The sequence below is a fragment of the Gallus gallus genome, chromosome 5, assembly GCF_016699485.2.
Source record: "Gallus gallus isolate bGalGal1 chromosome 5, bGalGal1.mat.broiler.GRCg7b, whole genome shotgun sequence".
In the NCBI taxonomy this organism is placed as follows: domain Eukaryota; kingdom Metazoa; phylum Chordata; class Aves; order Galliformes; family Phasianidae; genus Gallus; species Gallus gallus.
The window spans coordinates 23,993,921-24,011,535 of NC_052536.1; the positions used below are offsets into that span (position 1 = coordinate 23,993,921).

General features: G+C 38.5%; 1 protein-coding gene and 1 long non-coding RNA gene across 2 annotated transcripts in view; one reads left to right on the forward strand and one right to left on the reverse strand.

Annotated features, from left to right (window-relative positions):
* The window catches only part of INO80 (INO80 complex subunit), a 60,612-nt gene that overhangs the window by 20,704 nt on the left and 22,293 nt on the right, over nucleotides 1-17,615 (reverse strand). Inside the window, exons 16-26 of the mRNA NM_001199657.2 lie at nucleotides 17,342-17,484; nucleotides 16,206-16,290; nucleotides 15,621-15,738; nucleotides 14,855-14,940; nucleotides 13,726-13,893; nucleotides 13,167-13,300; nucleotides 12,324-12,391; nucleotides 9,616-9,709; nucleotides 8,362-8,539; nucleotides 4,175-4,315; nucleotides 419-644 (exon numbers count right to left, since the gene is read on the reverse strand). Of these exons, the coding sequence (NP_001186586.2) occupies nucleotides 419-644; nucleotides 4,175-4,315; nucleotides 8,362-8,539; nucleotides 9,616-9,709; nucleotides 12,324-12,391; nucleotides 13,167-13,300; nucleotides 13,726-13,893; nucleotides 14,855-14,940; nucleotides 15,621-15,738; nucleotides 16,206-16,290; nucleotides 17,342-17,484 (1,441 nt within the window). The remainder of the gene's footprint in view (nucleotides 1-418; nucleotides 645-4,174; nucleotides 4,316-8,361; nucleotides 8,540-9,615; nucleotides 9,710-12,323; nucleotides 12,392-13,166; nucleotides 13,301-13,725; nucleotides 13,894-14,854; nucleotides 14,941-15,620; nucleotides 15,739-16,205; nucleotides 16,291-17,341; nucleotides 17,485-17,615) is intronic.
* LOC112532474 lies at nucleotides 6,823-14,855 on the forward strand. The gene is made up of 3 exons (XR_003075248.3): nucleotides 6,823-6,944; nucleotides 13,480-13,632; nucleotides 14,049-14,855. It is a non-coding gene; the product is annotated as an uncharacterized LOC112532474 (long non-coding RNA).

Below are 17,615 nucleotides of genomic sequence, written 5' to 3' on the forward strand. Positions count from 1 at the left end.
AGGTACAAATGTGCATGTTCTTCAAGTGACTCCATGTACTTAGGATGCACTTTCTTAAACCGGACTCTAGCAAGCAAAAGGCCATTCTCCTTTTACTGTACTAACTTCCCCTGTCAAACATCCTTGACCCAAAAGGGTCTGGGAATAACTTAGGATCTGGCAGTGTAAGCTGTTTTTCCTCTTGGCTATCTCTCAGATCTCTAGCGCTTTTTGCAGAACTCTGCTCACTGTTCAGGACCATCTTCTGACAACTAGACCATGCTCAGTTTATGAAAGTCACTGTAGTACTGGCAATCAAATCCTAGTAAAACTTGAATTATTTTAGCCTAATTCCAGGAAAAAGCGATGCGCGCTTACATTTACACTTCTCACTTTATCAGGAAATATGAACAAGTCTTCTCTATTTGTCCAAACTCACCTGGTATCCTGATGAAAGACCAGCCGTTCTGAGGCCTGATCCCCAACAGTCCTCCTGGGTATTCTGGGAAGAACTGGGAGCTTTGTTTCTGCCAGTCAGCTGCTAGCTCAGGGGCTCCACTGACCAAACACTGCTTTGCTTCAAGACTTCCTCCTTCTCTTAGTGCTCTGCGCTCGTATTCTGCACTTCGATCATTGCAGTAGAACTCCAGTGGCACAGCTGTTACCTGTAAGTAAAATTGTAATCAACATTCTTGTTCAGATTGTTCTTCACCCTCATCCCCAAATCCCACTTCAGTTACTTTCACACTCGTTCAAATTTTAAAAAGCCACATCATTTCTGACACGTACAAATGGAAAATAACCTTAAACTGGTTTAAAATAAGGAAAAATGGAGCATCTTCTCTCCCCACAAAAAGCCTCATGAATAACCAGGCATGGACTATTTGCCTTTTGATACACCGTGTCTTGTATCAATTGCTATACATTTTCCAGGTAGATTCAGCTATGCTGCAAACTTCTCATGAAGCCCAACACTCTGGAAAATGAGCACATTACACTGGGACAAAAAGCAATGAAATGGATAAAAGGACAGAAGAAATCAAAGTTTTGAAAATCTTCAAATTTTAAGATGGAGACGGAGCTGCATAGTAAGAAATACCAGGGGAATCTATAGGTTTTGATGTTAACAAATGATGATAACAGTAAGCAGCTGAACTTCTGGAGAATGTAGAACATGTGGGAACAGGTTTCATAATGGGGTAATTGAAACCTGAAATACAGCCATCTGATATCTTAGATGCTGTCTACTCCTCTCTGGACCAGCTAACTGAAAATACGAGATATAAGACAAGAACTTTTTGATAGAAACCTATGGTCTTTTCATAGGAATAAATTTGTTTCACAAACAGATTTATCTTTGCAAGGACCAATGGCTTGTTTAAACAGATTCATAAGTACAATTATAGGACATACTGAAACAAAAACCAAAAAGGCATACAAAATCTAAGCAATAATTGCAAAGCCACTGTTTTGCAAGACGCCGAGAGCTATTTTTAAATCAAGCTGTCTTGTAAGTTGCATGCAACATTGCAAAGTGAAAGGGACTTCAGTAAGTAAGGCTTTGTACACATTTCCACCACTTAATACTGTCTTGCACTGCCACCTGCAGTCCAAGCATGGGACTGTCTTCTGTGCAAGAGTGCAAAAGCTCTCACAATTCCAAATTCAAATTTTGTTGCCTCAGCACTGCTGTCCACTGCAAACTACGGCAGAGATTGGTATTGTTTCCTTTAAGGGATGCTATTAGCCATCACTTTTCAGTTCCTATTTCTATAGAGGATAGACTGGAACGTTCCTTCAAGCACAGGTCATCTGCAATGCCTCCCCTAAAGGAAGCACTATTAGGAGACAGCCTTGAGATGAACTCTGTGTACCTCAACTTTTTGTGATTGAGCCCTATCTGTGATCAGGCAAATAGCCTGTATTTCCCTGTAAAATTCCCTGTAGAAGGGAAACTACACTGCCAAATCACCCTCACCAATACCTCCTACCCACCCCCCTCCCAAAATTGCTGCTACATAAACGCATGCTCCTATTTCTTTCGCTCCATTAACTTCTCAAAATTCATCACAGGTCAAACAACAGGAGGCTATAGTTTCTGAGAATATGTCCTCTTTGCTATTTCAAGTCTTGTACACTCCTGCCAAAAGTTTCCAACAAACATAAAATAAAGTCTTTGTATTCCTAGAAACAAGAAGTAGTGCTTCCATTTCATCATTTTGCTACACTAGTCAACTAAAACAAGTACCTTTATTTACTGGAATAAGCATCAGATAGGATCTCTCTTCATCCTTACCTTCAAACCTGGCCTTCTAAGCCTGTCTCTCCCCTTCCCAGTATTTCGGTAGTATTCAATGCATACTTCAAAAGTAATTAATTCAATTTTAAGCATAAAGAGTGACAAATCTTTTACTTGGATATCTGAAGGAATTTAAAGGAAAAGGGAGTAACTGCTTGTCATCAAACCAGGCACTATGTTGTGACTGGGTGGTGATACATAGCTTTGAAAAACTCAGTTGTACTTCTGGCCCATGGGACTGAAGGCACAGATGAATTTAACTCAAGGAACACTCAGGTGGTAAGCAGAGACCTAACAGGATCTTCCCTTCTCCAGATGCCTACATATAAATATACACGCAGCCACATTTTGATTGATAACATCAACGCTGATTAAAGAATATAACATTCAGATAGTCTGGTAATGAGTCTTCTGCTATTAAACTGCTTTTGGATCATCATAAACAGTATTAAGATGTCTCAAAATTATAGGGATTTTATTGGCCGGTTGCTGCTTCAAACTAACTTGAAGCAGATGTCTGTCCTCATTCTAAGCCCCACTGATTCTTACTGTTCACTCACAGTAGGATTCTTCCTCAAGAGCAGAGGGCTGATTGAGGGGAATCATGGGTATGTGATAGTGTACAGAAAAAAGAGCTGGAACTGTAAGATTAATTTCCTGCAGGAAAAAAAAGGGTTTGCTGGTTGTTTCTTTTTTTTTTTTTTTCCTTTTTATTCGACCATGAAGCAATACAAGATAAGGTGTGGTATTAATTACTGTTTCTTGATTTGGAGATATCATCTACATGACTTCATTCACCAACTTAAGTTGAGAAGAGCAAATAATTACATGGCAGAGAAAAAATAATCTGGAGACACGACTTCTCAAATTAACTATATACTGACTACTTGGTGGAGCGCAGCTTCAGCTTTCTTATCTTTAGCAGGACCAAGGATGTGCCCAGCAGCCAGAGACTTCTGTGGAACTTTAGCTCTGTAACTCACTCAGCATGCTATAAAACCCAGCACAGTGGCATCCACCACATGTTTATCTTACTTTCAGCTGTTTCCTCAAAACTGATGTTCATCCATGAGAGTAGGAGAAACAACGTTTGGTGATTTATCTTTTAACAAGAGCATAGGTCAGAACCTTCTTTCTCACAAAAGGTCATTCTGAAGGTGGAAACTCTCTATAGATATGCTTATCTATTATGATGACAAATGGTAGATTCAAACCCAGATTTGAATCTTAAGTACATTTTGTCAAGCTTTGCCAAGATCCAGCAACACAATGGCCACAGACTTCTGCAGGTCCCCTGTGTCAGCCCAGAAATCTTCAGCTAAAGTAATTCCAAAATTCAGTTACTAGTTGATAGACAATCCTAAGCAGTACCATTTAATAATATCCAGAAGATCCAGAAAATCTTAAACTTTCTACTCAGTCCTTTTAAACTACAATTTGGTTTCTTTTTTGGAGCACAAGCTGATGCAACAAGATAAACTCAGTGTCCTTTTCAAAAAAGCATTAGTTCTCAGCTCCCTTTGTTGTGAGAATTCACCAATCACTCCATTCCGTTCATATCATACCTATGTTCCCCTTAGATTATATGGGAAGAATCTACCTCACAATCTTCTATAATTTTACTGCTTTTGTTATTAGGAGAGAAAGTGAAATCTACATATGTCACAATAACTCCTGTTGGGTGCATCTCACAACTTTCCTTTTCCCTTCAATAGCCATTGCAGTCACTTCCTCTATGAAAAAAGCACTATAGAATACAGTAGCAAAAGGATATCCTCACAACAATTTTTACCCAACCAAAAGAAAGCAATAGATCATCCTGTTCCTATGACACAATTCTAACAAGATTTAAAACACAATAGAAAATATATAATTTATAACTTCACTTGGACTTACCCGTGGACTGGCTATGCACAGGAAGGACGGCAGCTCAGTCACCTGGCAGCACCGTACACATGAGGTAGCTGATCTCCTTCGATGTATGACATGATCTGAATAGCCAGTAACTGCTTTACAGTGGCTACTGAACACAAGGTTCTAAAAACAAAATTAAAATGGAGAAGTTACGATGTTTCTAAAGGAAAACTCCTCTCCAATCTACAGGGAACAAGCAACAAAAACCAAACATTAAGAGGCAAACTTCTTGCTGCCGTAAGATCACAGAACATGCTTCTTCAGGCAATTCTAGCTGTTCACTAAAGTAAAATGTGAACAGCACCAAAAGCTTCAACATTATTCTGCCCCAGATCCTATTGCACCAAAAATCACCACATGCTACATTTAATTGACAGGAACTCCCAATTTTCTAAAATTTCAGTGCCTGAAACTGTAAACATCAAGCCACACTTAAGAAGTTTATATCCAGAGTATCTCAAAAACATTAGAAAACATCCAAATAGCCACAGCAGTAGCCTACCATGGACATGCCTGGCCCTATTTCCAGATGTTGATGCACTGCACAAGAAGCAGATGGCTAGCACTAGTTAAAAAAAATCAATACAACATCAGCGGATCTTTACACTGATTGGATTAGTTCAGAGTTCAAAAGAAGAAAACAAAAGAAAACAGTGTAATAAGAATTACACTAAATGAAAGAGAGATAAGTAGAATACTTTGGAACCTCCTGACAAAGGAGATCAACAGCTTTACTGTACATAAGTGCTCTGATCACCTATGAAATATAAACAGTGCTAGCACATAAGCTGATCTTTTCGCTGCTACCAGTGTCACTTGTGATCAAGCAAAAAGTTCCAACTCTAACTGAATATCTGCTCCTCTATATAAGATGTCTGAAAAGGCTGACAGTAGACTTTCACTAAAAAGCCCTGGCCAAAGCTCGACCCACATGGGATAAAATGATCCTAAGCAAGCTCTTACTCAGCTGCAACTCTTTATCAGTAGCACTATCTTAAGTAGAAACTGCTTCACATGTTCACTCCCACACTTACAGAGCCCCTTCTGCTAGTTGGCATAACTGTCTGCCCATTAAGAGGTGGATCAAGATGAAAACAAACCCTCACTCATCCACTCCACAGTTCTGTGATCCTTTCCATCACCTGGTAAAACATACTGTGCTGAAATAGCATAGTGCACAGTGCAAGGCTGGGGATACACAGCTGTGGACAACTTACACATCTGAGTACAAAAAATTCAGCTACATATAAAATCAGAGAACAAATTCAACAGACAGAAAATTGTTGCAGCTGGCTCATTCAGGGATCTGACTGCAAGGGCACATATCAGAGGAGGCAGGATCCAGCAGCTGGGAGTAACATAATGAAACCAAGGGTCAGAGAAGAGTAAGAGTGGCTTCTCTTAGCAACAGTAAGCTATTAGTCAGACACAGAAGAGCTTCTTTAGGTTAAAGTCCATTTCTTCCCTGGCCCATATACAGGAGGTATAGCTGGTACTAGAAGTACAGACGAAGAAGCAAAGAAAAAGCTTCCAAGAAAGTACCTGAAATAAAAGCATTATTTTTACATGCAGACAGTATTGGAAGCAGTTCTTGTACAGTGGAAACCAGCTTGCCATCGATCACCCATGTGGAAAAGCCTGGATAAGGTTACAGAGCAGAACACAGGCATGGCTCTAAAATAGCTCCTATACCTCTGTACAACAAAGCTAAGCACGCACAAAGAGGACTGTTAAAACAAACACGCATGTACATGTCTACTGCAACCATGCAATAACAGTAACTGCTGAAGGAGGCTTTCCTATCTAGCAGACAGGGCTGCAAACAAGTATGAGCTATGGCTACCAGCACTGTCCTAAACTCATTAACACCCCTAAGGTTTTATACAAAGAAAATGAGGAAAGCAAAGGAGAGAAGGGTTCATCTTGACAGATCAGATTTCATATTAATTTCAACCAACATATACAAATCAATACACACGTGGAGATGCTAAGGACAATGAATAGACCTAACACTCTAAGGAATTTCTGTGCTTACGTGAAAAAACTCATACCACCTTTAGACAGATGTTACTTCAATTTTAGATTGAACCATTAAAAAAAGCTGGGTTTTTTTTTGTCTACTGACTTATTTTCATAGTTTGCCTCTTACATAGGAAATGCTGATCTGAGCAGTTAAGAAAAGCCTTTCCAGATTTATACCATTTCCTTTTTCCTCTGTTTCTCCCCCTCCCCACTCCCTACATGTTACTATCTTGCGAAGCCCCAGATGAAGCCTCAGGGAGTTTTACATTAAAAAAAATTCTCAAATTTGGGCCAAGATTTAAAAAGAGCGTCCTGTTTAAAAGAATGAAATGTGAAGGACTGCTTGCTTTTCTACACCAACTTTTGTTTTGCACGTTTTTTAAGAAACTCTATACATAAGCTATGTGAAAGATTTTGCAAACGTTAACTTATTTTAAAGTGATTTCAAGTAGTAATTCATCTGTAATAAAGGTTAGAAAACTTCTAAGGAATCCTTCATAACCATAAGGCTAAACTTCCTTTCTCTTTACTGAGGCTATCACAAATATGCTGTATTGCACAAGCTTATGAACTTTACTCCTCAGCTGGCTGTTTTCTTTGTGAAACACAACTTAGGACAGTCACAGCCCTGGGAGCCCACAGACACCAGTAACAGCTTCATGAAACAACCCAAATGATTTATTTGGAGAAACAAAATCATGCAGCTAAGACCTGCCAGATTGTGGTACAGGTGAGTCTCAAGTCTATTCATTTATTTTTCATTTCACTATTAGTATTAAAAGTTAGATATGCATATTCCACATCTCACAGCCATAACGTAAGCCCACCTTCTGTTCTGTAAGAAACTATAACAATTTTTATTTCAACATTTATATATGCTAACCCAACGGATTTAGAATGGCCTACAACGACACCATCTCCTACTTTCCTTCTGTCAGGCTGCAACATTTTCCACAACACACAAGTTTTCTTTGGCCATACTCAAGAGAGGACACAGCTACAATATAGTTTCAGAGATACAAACACTACACAGACAGTACTCAAATGGCTAAATACATCTTAAAAAAAATATTTTGCAAGCAAATCCACAGTTCAGACATTTTATCAAGCTAGATAGGGAATCACAGAATATTTACACACCAGTACAGGCAGAGTTAATTGGCACACACGCTCACTTGGCTCAATCTTTGTTTGATAACTAGGAGAACTCATTTTGTTGGCTTTGCTGTTAACGATGCAAAACATGACACCAAGCTCAAGGTTGGTTTCCTACTGCTTATGTGTCTTCAATTTCAACTTCCTCTACACGCTATTCAATTGAATTCTGGCTATCTCCTTTCCCCTTGCAGACTCATGAAGTGAAGCAATATTCCCCAGAGAAATTTGGCAAGATCTCACTGTTTCAGAAAAGACTTTTTTTTACTGCAAATATAACTGCCACTAAAGGAGAATTTCAGCTGTATGCTAGCTGTTTTTCTGACCCTAATGCTAATCTTTTTGTGATCTTATTTTCCAATGAAACAACTTGATGGAATTATAACTCAAGAAATCAACAACTAGGTCATAAGGTGACAAAACATTCACCCACATCCTAGAGAAAGGCTTAGAAAATGACCTTGCATTACACAGTAAGATGAACACATTTGTAAGCCAGTAGTAGAAACAAATGTCAGAGTAAAAAGATGATCATTGATAATGCTTGTCCACCAGCTCCAAAACACTGCCAGCCTGAATGAAGCCTCCAGTTATCCCAGTTGCTTCAACAGTGTACTGAACTTGAGAAGAGTGGGTTTCAGTTAGAAAATAAGCAGCTTAAATGCGGAAAAAACTACAAAAAACTCTCAAGTTTACACATAGAATCTGCCTCCAACAAATCATGAGCTTAGTCCAGCTATTCCAATAATATTTTTTAAGACTTCTAATTGAACTAATTTATTTTTATGTAGCAAGTTTTAAAGTGTATTGCTATACAAGAGGAAGACAGTAGTCAAGACATTTTTCTGTTCAGCACTCTGAACTTCATCTAAGAGAAAGTTCTAATAAAGTTATCTTGTTTCTAATTTTATGTTTCCTTCTGTTTTGTAGCAACAAGAGGTTCTCACCATTATTCCCTCATGGGGATTTGCTTATGTCTCTACTTTGCTTACCTGCAGCAAAGTGCAGCTGTGCAAGTTAGGGAAAGACAGTGGGAAATTTACATCAAGCAAGAAATCCTTGTTCTTTAGACAATGCGAGTCCTGCTGTTTCTCTCTTTCTGGTTCCATCCAGGAGCGCAAATGATGGAGCCTGTAGGAGGCTTTCAGAGACAGGAAAAGAGCTAACCATCTGAAACAAACCACAGCAGACACATTCATTTACTATTTTGTGAAACAAATGCTTGAATATACTTAACAACAATAATTTCATTTTACACAAATGTTTTTGGTGTTGTTTTTTTTCCCAGAAATTTAGGCAAGGGAAATCATTTTTACTAGACGTCTGCCAATTATATTATTCTTATTTTTTATTTTTTCTAAGAAGGCTTAAACTGAGCCTAAATGATGAAATTAGAATACACTTAGAAGTACTTCATTTAAAAGGCTCAAGTCCAAGTTAGCCACTACCTCCTCAAATTGCATTCTGACTTCTCTGTAAATTATTCTATGTGTTGCTCATAGCAACCTGTATAACAAATATGGTATTTGTCACAAATACCATTCAGATAGAGAAATTCACACTGCTACTGAAACACAGATGAAAAACAAGTTGTCAAAAATAACTGCAACAATAAGAGAATAAAACAAAATCCTGAAGAAAACATCTTCATTTATTAATACATACTTGCTTTTTGTCTTAAAATTCTTATAGTCACTACTAAATGTCAGCCATAGTACTGTCACTTATGGAAAACACCATTCTAAACAGATCACTTCCTTTCCAAGTCAAGACAGCTCAAAATGTTAAAAAAAAATCCACCATTCTCAGCCTGTACCATGGAATTCAAATCTATGACGAGCAACTATCACAGTGCAAGCTTATTCCACACATGTTAAATATACACTCAAGTGCAACTGATGAGCAATACGGCAAAACATTCTTTAGAAGTCTGGATTTTGTGTTTCATAATGCCAACAACCTATAGCATGATCCTAAGCAAACTCTTCTCTTGCCCTTTGACCATCTTGTATATTTGGAATGTAAAATCTTTGTAATAGAGCTTTCCTCTGACAGAGGCATAAAACATTACTTCACATAATGGTATCCTGCACCTAAAGAAAACTCTGTAAGCTTACTTATTCCTTAATGATAGATAAATGACAAATATTTGGAGGCACAGTAAATGCAGGTTTGCAGAGATACCTTAACATCACCTGTATTTTTCCTATAATTATTAAGAGAGAAAAAAAAAAAAATGTCCTCACCTGGCTAAATGTCCCTGATTCATGAGGTTTGCCATTTCTGCTGGGGAGACATCAATAAACCGGAGGAAAGAAAAACAGCTTTCTTCATTGATGCCTATGTCACAGAAATACTGAAGTTAGGCCAGGACATATTACAGACACCCATAGCTAAAAACAATGAATACACTTCAGCTGTGGTAAACTCCATTAAAGATACACATTCTCTAATATAGCAAATCTGAGTAAATAAACAGGAGATCCTAATTTAACGTAGATCTCTTAGAAATTCTGAAAAATAAATCTTAATTTCTGTTTCCCAATTCCAAATTACAGTTTATTTTCCAGTCTGGGCAAGAGAAGGGTATTTAAAAGACAGACTTGTTCTGGGCCAGAAAAACATGCAATCAGTAAGGACATTTATTTGGCCTATAAGGAATCAGCAGGCAGTTATGCATTTACTAGTATGATCACATATCTCCCAGAGAGCTAACCAGAACATGCACTCCTAAGGACAGTGTGCCAAACATACTCCCTCTCACCCAAACAGTGAATCAAACGTGTTGGATGGAGATGTAGGAACTGGCAGGGGAATGTGAGTACAAGGATAAGGATGTAACAGGTACAGTGGAGAAGAGAGAAGACATGTTCCACTGTTAATTAATAAAGCTTTTCAGGCCCATCTGTGTGTCCTTTATTCCTAATACTATTCATGTATTTTTATGTAACTTTTTATGGAGTTACAGCATCAGTGGATAAAGGAAGAGCAACTGACACGACCTACCTGGATTCATGCAAAGCGTTTGACACTGTCCCACATAACACCCTATTCAGCAAACTGGAGAAAAATGGATTTGATGAATGGACCATTTGCTAGATAAGCAATTGGCTGCATGGTCACACTCAGAGAGCTGTGGTCAGTGGCTCAATGTCTAAGTGGAGAGAGGTGATGAGTGCCATTTCTCAAGGATCAAGGGATGGAACCAGTGTTATTTTATATTTTTGTAGGCAACATGGACAGTGGGATTGAGTGCACCCTCAGCAAGTTTGCAGATGACACCAAGCTAAGTGGTGTAGTTGACATGCTAGAGGGAAGGGATGCTATCCAGAGGGGCCTGAACAGGCTTGAGAGGTGGGCTCATGCCAATCTAATGAAGTTCAACAGGCAAAAGGTCCTGCACCTGGGTTGGAGCAATCCCAAGCACAGAAAGAGGTTGGGCAGGAAATAGTTTGAAAACAGCCCTGAGGAGAAGGATTTGGGAGTGTCGGCTGATTAAAAATTCAAAATGAGCTGGCAATGTGTGCTTCCAACCCAGAAGGCCAACTATATCCTGGGTTGCATCAGGAGAAGTGTGACCAGCAGATCAAGGGAGGTGATTCTGTCCCTCTTCTCTTATGAGACCCCAGCTGGAGTACTGCGTCCAGTACTGCATCTGCGGACTCCAACACACAAAGGAATGGACATGGAGCTGTTGGAGCAGGGTCCAGAGGAGGGCCACAAAGATGATCAGAGGGCTGGAAAACCTTCCTTCCCTATGAGGACAGGCTGAGAGAGCTGGGGCTCTTCAGCCTGGAGGAGAGAAGGCTGAAAGGAGTCTACAGGAAAGCTGGGGAGGGACTTTTCAGAAGGGCATGTAGTGACAAGATGAGGGGAAACAGTTTTAAACTCGAAGAGGGTAGATTCAGACTAGATAGTAGGAAGAAATTATTTACTGGGAGGGTGGTGAGACACTGGAAAAGGTTGCCCAATGAGACTGTGGATGCCCCCTCCCTGGAAGTATTCAAGGCCAGGCTGGATGGGGCTTTGAGCAACCTAATCAAGTGGGAGTTATCCCTGCCTATAGCATGGAAGTTGGAACTAGATCTTAAAGGTCCCTTCCAACCCAAACCATTCTATGATTTCATGTTTAACTTCTACACAAAAAATTTTATAACCAAAATAATTTCCTCTTTATGGTATGTGAGAAAAAGCCTATTATTAATATAAAAACTTACACCAGAATAATTAGTAAGATGCTCCAAATTTAGAGAGTTATAGATGAGTGCAGACTCGTCTTGCTGCACCTGGTTCTTCTTATTTGAAAAGTTTTGTATGGCTAAGTAGGTCCACACTAACAGACTTCAGCAGAGGAATGCAGCCAGGATCTCTTGCTTTTTTATCCTAAAACTTTCCCCTCTTGAGGAGCTGAGCAATCTAGCATTGAATATTTTAGCAAAAAATATTCAATCTTCTATAATGATAAACTATATTTATCAATATTAACTAATTATTTAGTCTTCTGTTCATCAGTTAGATCCCGGGTCATTTGCATTCTCCTACTTCTTACTTGAAATGAATTAGCAGTGTAACATACAATACAGATTGTACTAAAATGAATCCAAGATTTCTTTGAATTGGATATCTGAAAAGATCCACATTAAACGCATTAATCCACTGAAGTAACCTAAAAAATATATAAGGAGGAATAGAAAAAGAGTTTGAAGTAGGATTAAGCAGTGACTAAAGTCTGTAGAATATCCTTCCACCTGCTTTCATACTTTCCTTACCAAGCCCATGAAAAATACGGGTTGACTTCTCCTCAGGCACAAAGGCTAAAAGAATTCTAACAAATTCTAATCAGATTATCTCAGAAGACAAACTGATCCGACCTTTCAGTTCTGTCCCTAAATAACACATTACATCCCACATACAAGTGTGCAAGCCAGCTTGCTTCCCAGGCCCATAAACATACCCTTCCTATGGAAGAGAGACTGCTGGATGTGGTCTGGTGCAAATGGCGAAAGTAAAACCTGTAACCACCTGAAAACAAAAGCAACAAAACAAATGAAAATACTAAGAAGGTGCTAATGCATATAGCATTCAATCACACAGACAGCAAAAAAAACGTAAAGTAACCAGTAATTCCATTCTTTGTAAGTATTCCTGCACTCTGGCTATCTGGAATTGCACAGCATCAGCAGTCCACATGCATTACTGTTAATCTGACACTGAGAAACACCATTGTTTTTGAATTGCATTTTATGCTGCAGAACAGTTAGTCAAATCTTCAAATGTGTCTTTTTCATCTCTGTCTTGAGCGTTCTCAAACTGAGTACAGAAACAGACTTCTCAGGAACCGCCAGTCAAAAAAATCAGCAAAGTGCACTCAGGCAGCTTCTACTCATCCAAGGTAAGCATTAAAAGCTGCCAGTGCACAAGTACATATTCACAATATATCGTGTCACTACAGGCAGATACTGATAGCTTCCTTATACATGAAAAACCATGAAGGGAAAACATTTTTTTTCTAAAATTCTATTAAAGATAGAACTATTATACATAATCAGCAACAACTCCAAATTCCTTTTACTTGCTTTCTTATTCAATCAAAGGGACATTTGATGATCAGGATTCCAATAAGAAGGAAAACCAGGCATAAGATGTTTAACAGCTGTATAAATGAAACAATTATTTAAGAAATGAAACACTATTTAAGTTCACCAGGTAACAGTGTTAATTAGTGTTTACAAAGCTAAAATAAGTCTAAGTCATACTACTAAATATACTAAGTTGGAGAGGAAGTGGAGTTGCTTGCCTGTCCCGTGAGTGGTTGAAGACCCTGATCTGTCCATGACGGTAGATGAACTTCGAAATTGGGTATGGCTTTAAGGAGATGTGAAATGGAGACCAAGTTTCTTGTCGCTCAAATAGCTCTGGGTGATTGCACACCTGTAAGAAAGGGAGCATGTCAGGCATAAAGAGGAGAAGAATTCAGGCTAATGCAACATTTACACCCCAAGACAACTATGACTACTGATCACTCTAACACTGGCTAGAATTTCACAGTCATTTTGGTACATTTGTTCAAATTGAACGCTGCATCATATCTTTTCCTATTCGTTTCACAGCTATTCCCTCTCTTCCCCAAGTAAATGATGTCTTCAGCAACCAGTATGGAACCAGATGCAAGCAGCATTTGCCTGAAGCTCTTCTACTCCAACACTGTACAACAATGCCCTAGAAAGACAACTGAACCACACACAGATTTGCATGTCTATGCCGTAAGTTTTTTTATATGATGTTTTCTAGAAGTTGTACTTTAGCTGTGAGCTAACAATGGAATGTTTTTTTTAAATTACTTAAAATAGCCTTACCTTCCTGAACTGCATGACTAGATTCATAAGACTACTAGTAGTGGTCTGTGCTTGCTGAGTAGTGCCCATTGAGGATTGCAAGAGGTCATCGATAGAGATCTTATTTTTCAGAGCTTGATACAACAGCTTCTGTCGACTCGTCTGCTGGCAGTACATAAGAATCTCAATCTGCAAAACAGTAATGAAATTTTAGCTTCTTCTCTCTCAGAAGTAGAGCATGACCACATCAGTACAAAGAAAGAAGGGAAAACTCATATTAAGTAAATCTTAACATTCTCAAATATATATATATATAGGCAGTTGTGTTCATATCTGTATTTCAGGATCCAGCCTGGAAAGTACTTAACCAGCAGCTGTGTTTTGGAAAGCTTATTTAACAATACAAGAGACAGATCCTTACAAGTACATGAATACAACAAAGACAACAATCTTAAGAAGCTGATGAAAACACCACATCTGCAGCTCAACAGCTTAAATTTTGCCCTCAGTTCTGCTATTCTATTCTTAAATACTACCAATTTGGAGTCATCTTGAACAGACGTCAGGAACGCACGATAAAGGCAACTAATAGATCACATAATAACAGTGTTTATGGGAAGAATTCCAGTTTTGAAACTAACAAATACATCAAGAAAAGCACGTCTCTTAGACAGTGGTCCCAAAACCACAGGACACACTGCTCACAAATCCATCCAGCACCACTAAGAAGTTACAACCCAAGAGAGAAGAGACTGACATTGGCATTATGCATGTCTTGCTCAGGACGAGCAAGCAAAGAGTCCTAAATTCATGCCAAATACTTCACGAAGGCCACCCAAACACTGTTGTATTAATCTCTTTCACCTCAATTAGTGATGCTACTGTCACCTTAATCAGGCTTATTTTTTATTTGCAATAGTGAACGCTTACCCCCAGAAGAAAAAAAAGTGCATTAATTAGGGGTTCTTAAGTTACATTCACGTCTAATGACATTGCTGGAAAGTGATGCCAGAAGCAGAAGGTCTGTGAAAGGTCTACAACCAAATTTCAGGTTACAGAGGGACAAATTAGCCTGTAAAAGCAGATGTGATAACACAGCTATGACAGTGAAGTTGAAATACTCTAATTAAAGATCAATACTTTTTCTCACCTTATCTGACAGTTCATTTTCCACATCTTTCTTGATTCTTCTCAACATGAAAGGCTTCAGGATCATGTGCAAGCGGGACAGCTGGTCTGAAACACAAGGAAAGGGGAAAAAGGAACAATTACTTCACCAGAGAAGGAAACCATATTGTGTCCTACTACTTACTGCTCAGTCAGTTCCCCTAATATGAGCTCTTGAAGCACATACTTTGGGTTATTTAAGAACTCTTAAAACCTTCACCCTTGTGACAAGATCCAACTGTGCTGTGTTCTATTCCAATCAAAAATTATCTACACTAGGTAGCTAGATTTTTCAACATAATTATCCCTTGAAATTTACTGTGAAACTTTTTTTTTCCCAGCAAATAATTTTTATACTTCTCTTCTGAAGCTCAAAAGGTGTTTAGTGCCTTCTACCATTCTTATTTAGAGAGTTTGTAACATACTCTCAAGGCCTACAAAATGGCTCTAAAGAAATTTACAAATAATTAAAGTATTTGTTCTCTTGTATTGGTAAGTGGGAGGATTAGACAGGTATCAAACCAATACCTTCACCACATGTTTCTCTATTCATTACGCATGATGCAGTCAGAAACAAAAATTTTGGCAAATTGTGGACAACACGCTATAATGTTCCAATCTGACTAATGTACACTCTGCCTCAGAAGACATTTCCCATACACAGAATGAGATAAACTTTATTCACTGGTAGCTGGAAAAGGCAATAGATTTTCAATACACAAACCACCATAATCAAGCACTGCACTCACTTTCATCAATGGCAGATTTATTCTCTGCATGACTTTCTATGTCCTTAGAAAACCACTCATTGAACTCTTCATGGGAATCGAACAACGTTGGCATGATAAAATGCAGCAGGGCCCACAGCTACAAAGGAGAAGAAGAAAACAGTGTATCAGCAAAAGTCATCCTGCTGTGGATAAGGTAACTAAGGATCCCACATCCTTGCAGCTCTTTATGACCTAAGTCACTTTACTTGATCACAAGACGGGGAAAATTGAAAATGAACTCCAGCCACATTCTTCCCCCATGCCAGATATAACACCACCACTAGAAAACAGTGAGAAATGTACAGCAATAACTTCAGCCAACAGAAACAGCAGCTACCAGAGCTATTTTTTATCCTGTAACCTAGGCATTACTAACTATCACATATCTTCAGTTTTACTGTTATTTGACTATGCCCTCACAGACCTGATACTAGGGTTTTTTTTTGGCAAATGGTGTGCAAGACATGATCCCACATAAAGACAACACATTTCTCAACTGCTCACAGACATTTAGGACATAATCCTATGATAAAGCAAAGCCAGCTCTTGTGAGCCTATGAATACCTCAGCCATTGTGTTCTGGATTGGGGTCCCCGTCAATAACAATCTATTTCGACACTGGAACTGCAGTAGGATCTTCCAGCGAACGCTGATGAATAAAATTGAGAAAAAAATCATGAGAATTGTTTTTGTAGGAGATAAAAAATAAGGAATTTCAAGACCAACTGCTTCTAGTGACCTCCTCAAATGTTTTGTTGGAGGTCACTGGGTAACAACATCATAGCTACTGCCCAGTCTTTCAAAAGGCAATTACAGAAGGAAGTAGCCTTTTACAAAATACAAAGGAATGCACATCATTTATTAAATTTAAGTATGTTTTAACTCACTTTTAATGCAAATGACAATAAACTCCTATCATCAGAATAATTAACTTCCCAAAAGAAACAGTTATTATCAATCATAATCTTGTGTATTTTTCAGACTTTACAATGCTAAGTGCATGGGACACTGTGGAAAGAGTGCTGAGCTGTATGTTACAGTCTTGGAGGGGCAGTTTCAAAAAAAATTCTGGAGAGGCAGATTTCAGTCTGAATGAGTCTCCATCCAAAGGAGTTTTCAGCTTACGGAAATGGAGATTTGATGCATACAGTAGCAATATGGGGTGAAGTTAGGAGAAAGCAGTTACGAAAGTAGAAATGGAAACATCTCCACTCAGAAATGAAAAGAAAGCTTTCTGGAACAGATCATTATGATAAAGATTGGGCTTTATTGCAACTGACAGTATTCATAGAGTTCTAACCTTCGTTAGAAGGCCTGGAAGTGCCACCAAAAAAGGAATCAAAACAACGCATTTAGTGGAGCAAACGTAAGTAATACACAATTAAGACTATAGACTGTTCATGTGGCAGAATTGTATGAGTAGCCAAGACAAAGGTGAACAGTATTTAATACCATTTTCTTTCACTGTTCTGTACTTCATTCATACTTCCGTTTCACAGTTTTTAATTATGTTAACACATTTGGAAGAGGAATATTGTGGATCATTCCACTGTCACAGAGTTGGCGTTATATACATAAACTATGTTAAGACACTTGAAGTCTCATATCTGTTTCAATTGTAACAATCAGTTTCTGTACTTTAATATATTCCTCTAACTGACTGATAGAAAGAAAAGATTTTTTTCCAGTTCATTTAATACCTGGAGCTACTCTTGAGTGCTTGTGCTTCATCCAGCACCATATATTGCCACTTCACTCGCTGGAAATACTTCACATCCTGTACTACCAGTTGATAACTGGTAATCACCACGTGGAAAGGAGCATCCTGAGTATACAATGTCTTCTATAAACACAAAATAAAAAACAAATGTCTATATAACGTAAGCACACTGTGAACAGTTCACCTGTACATTCTGTAATTTCACACTTTCACACTAATTTGATGATTCTGAAATTCACAGTAATTTCACATTG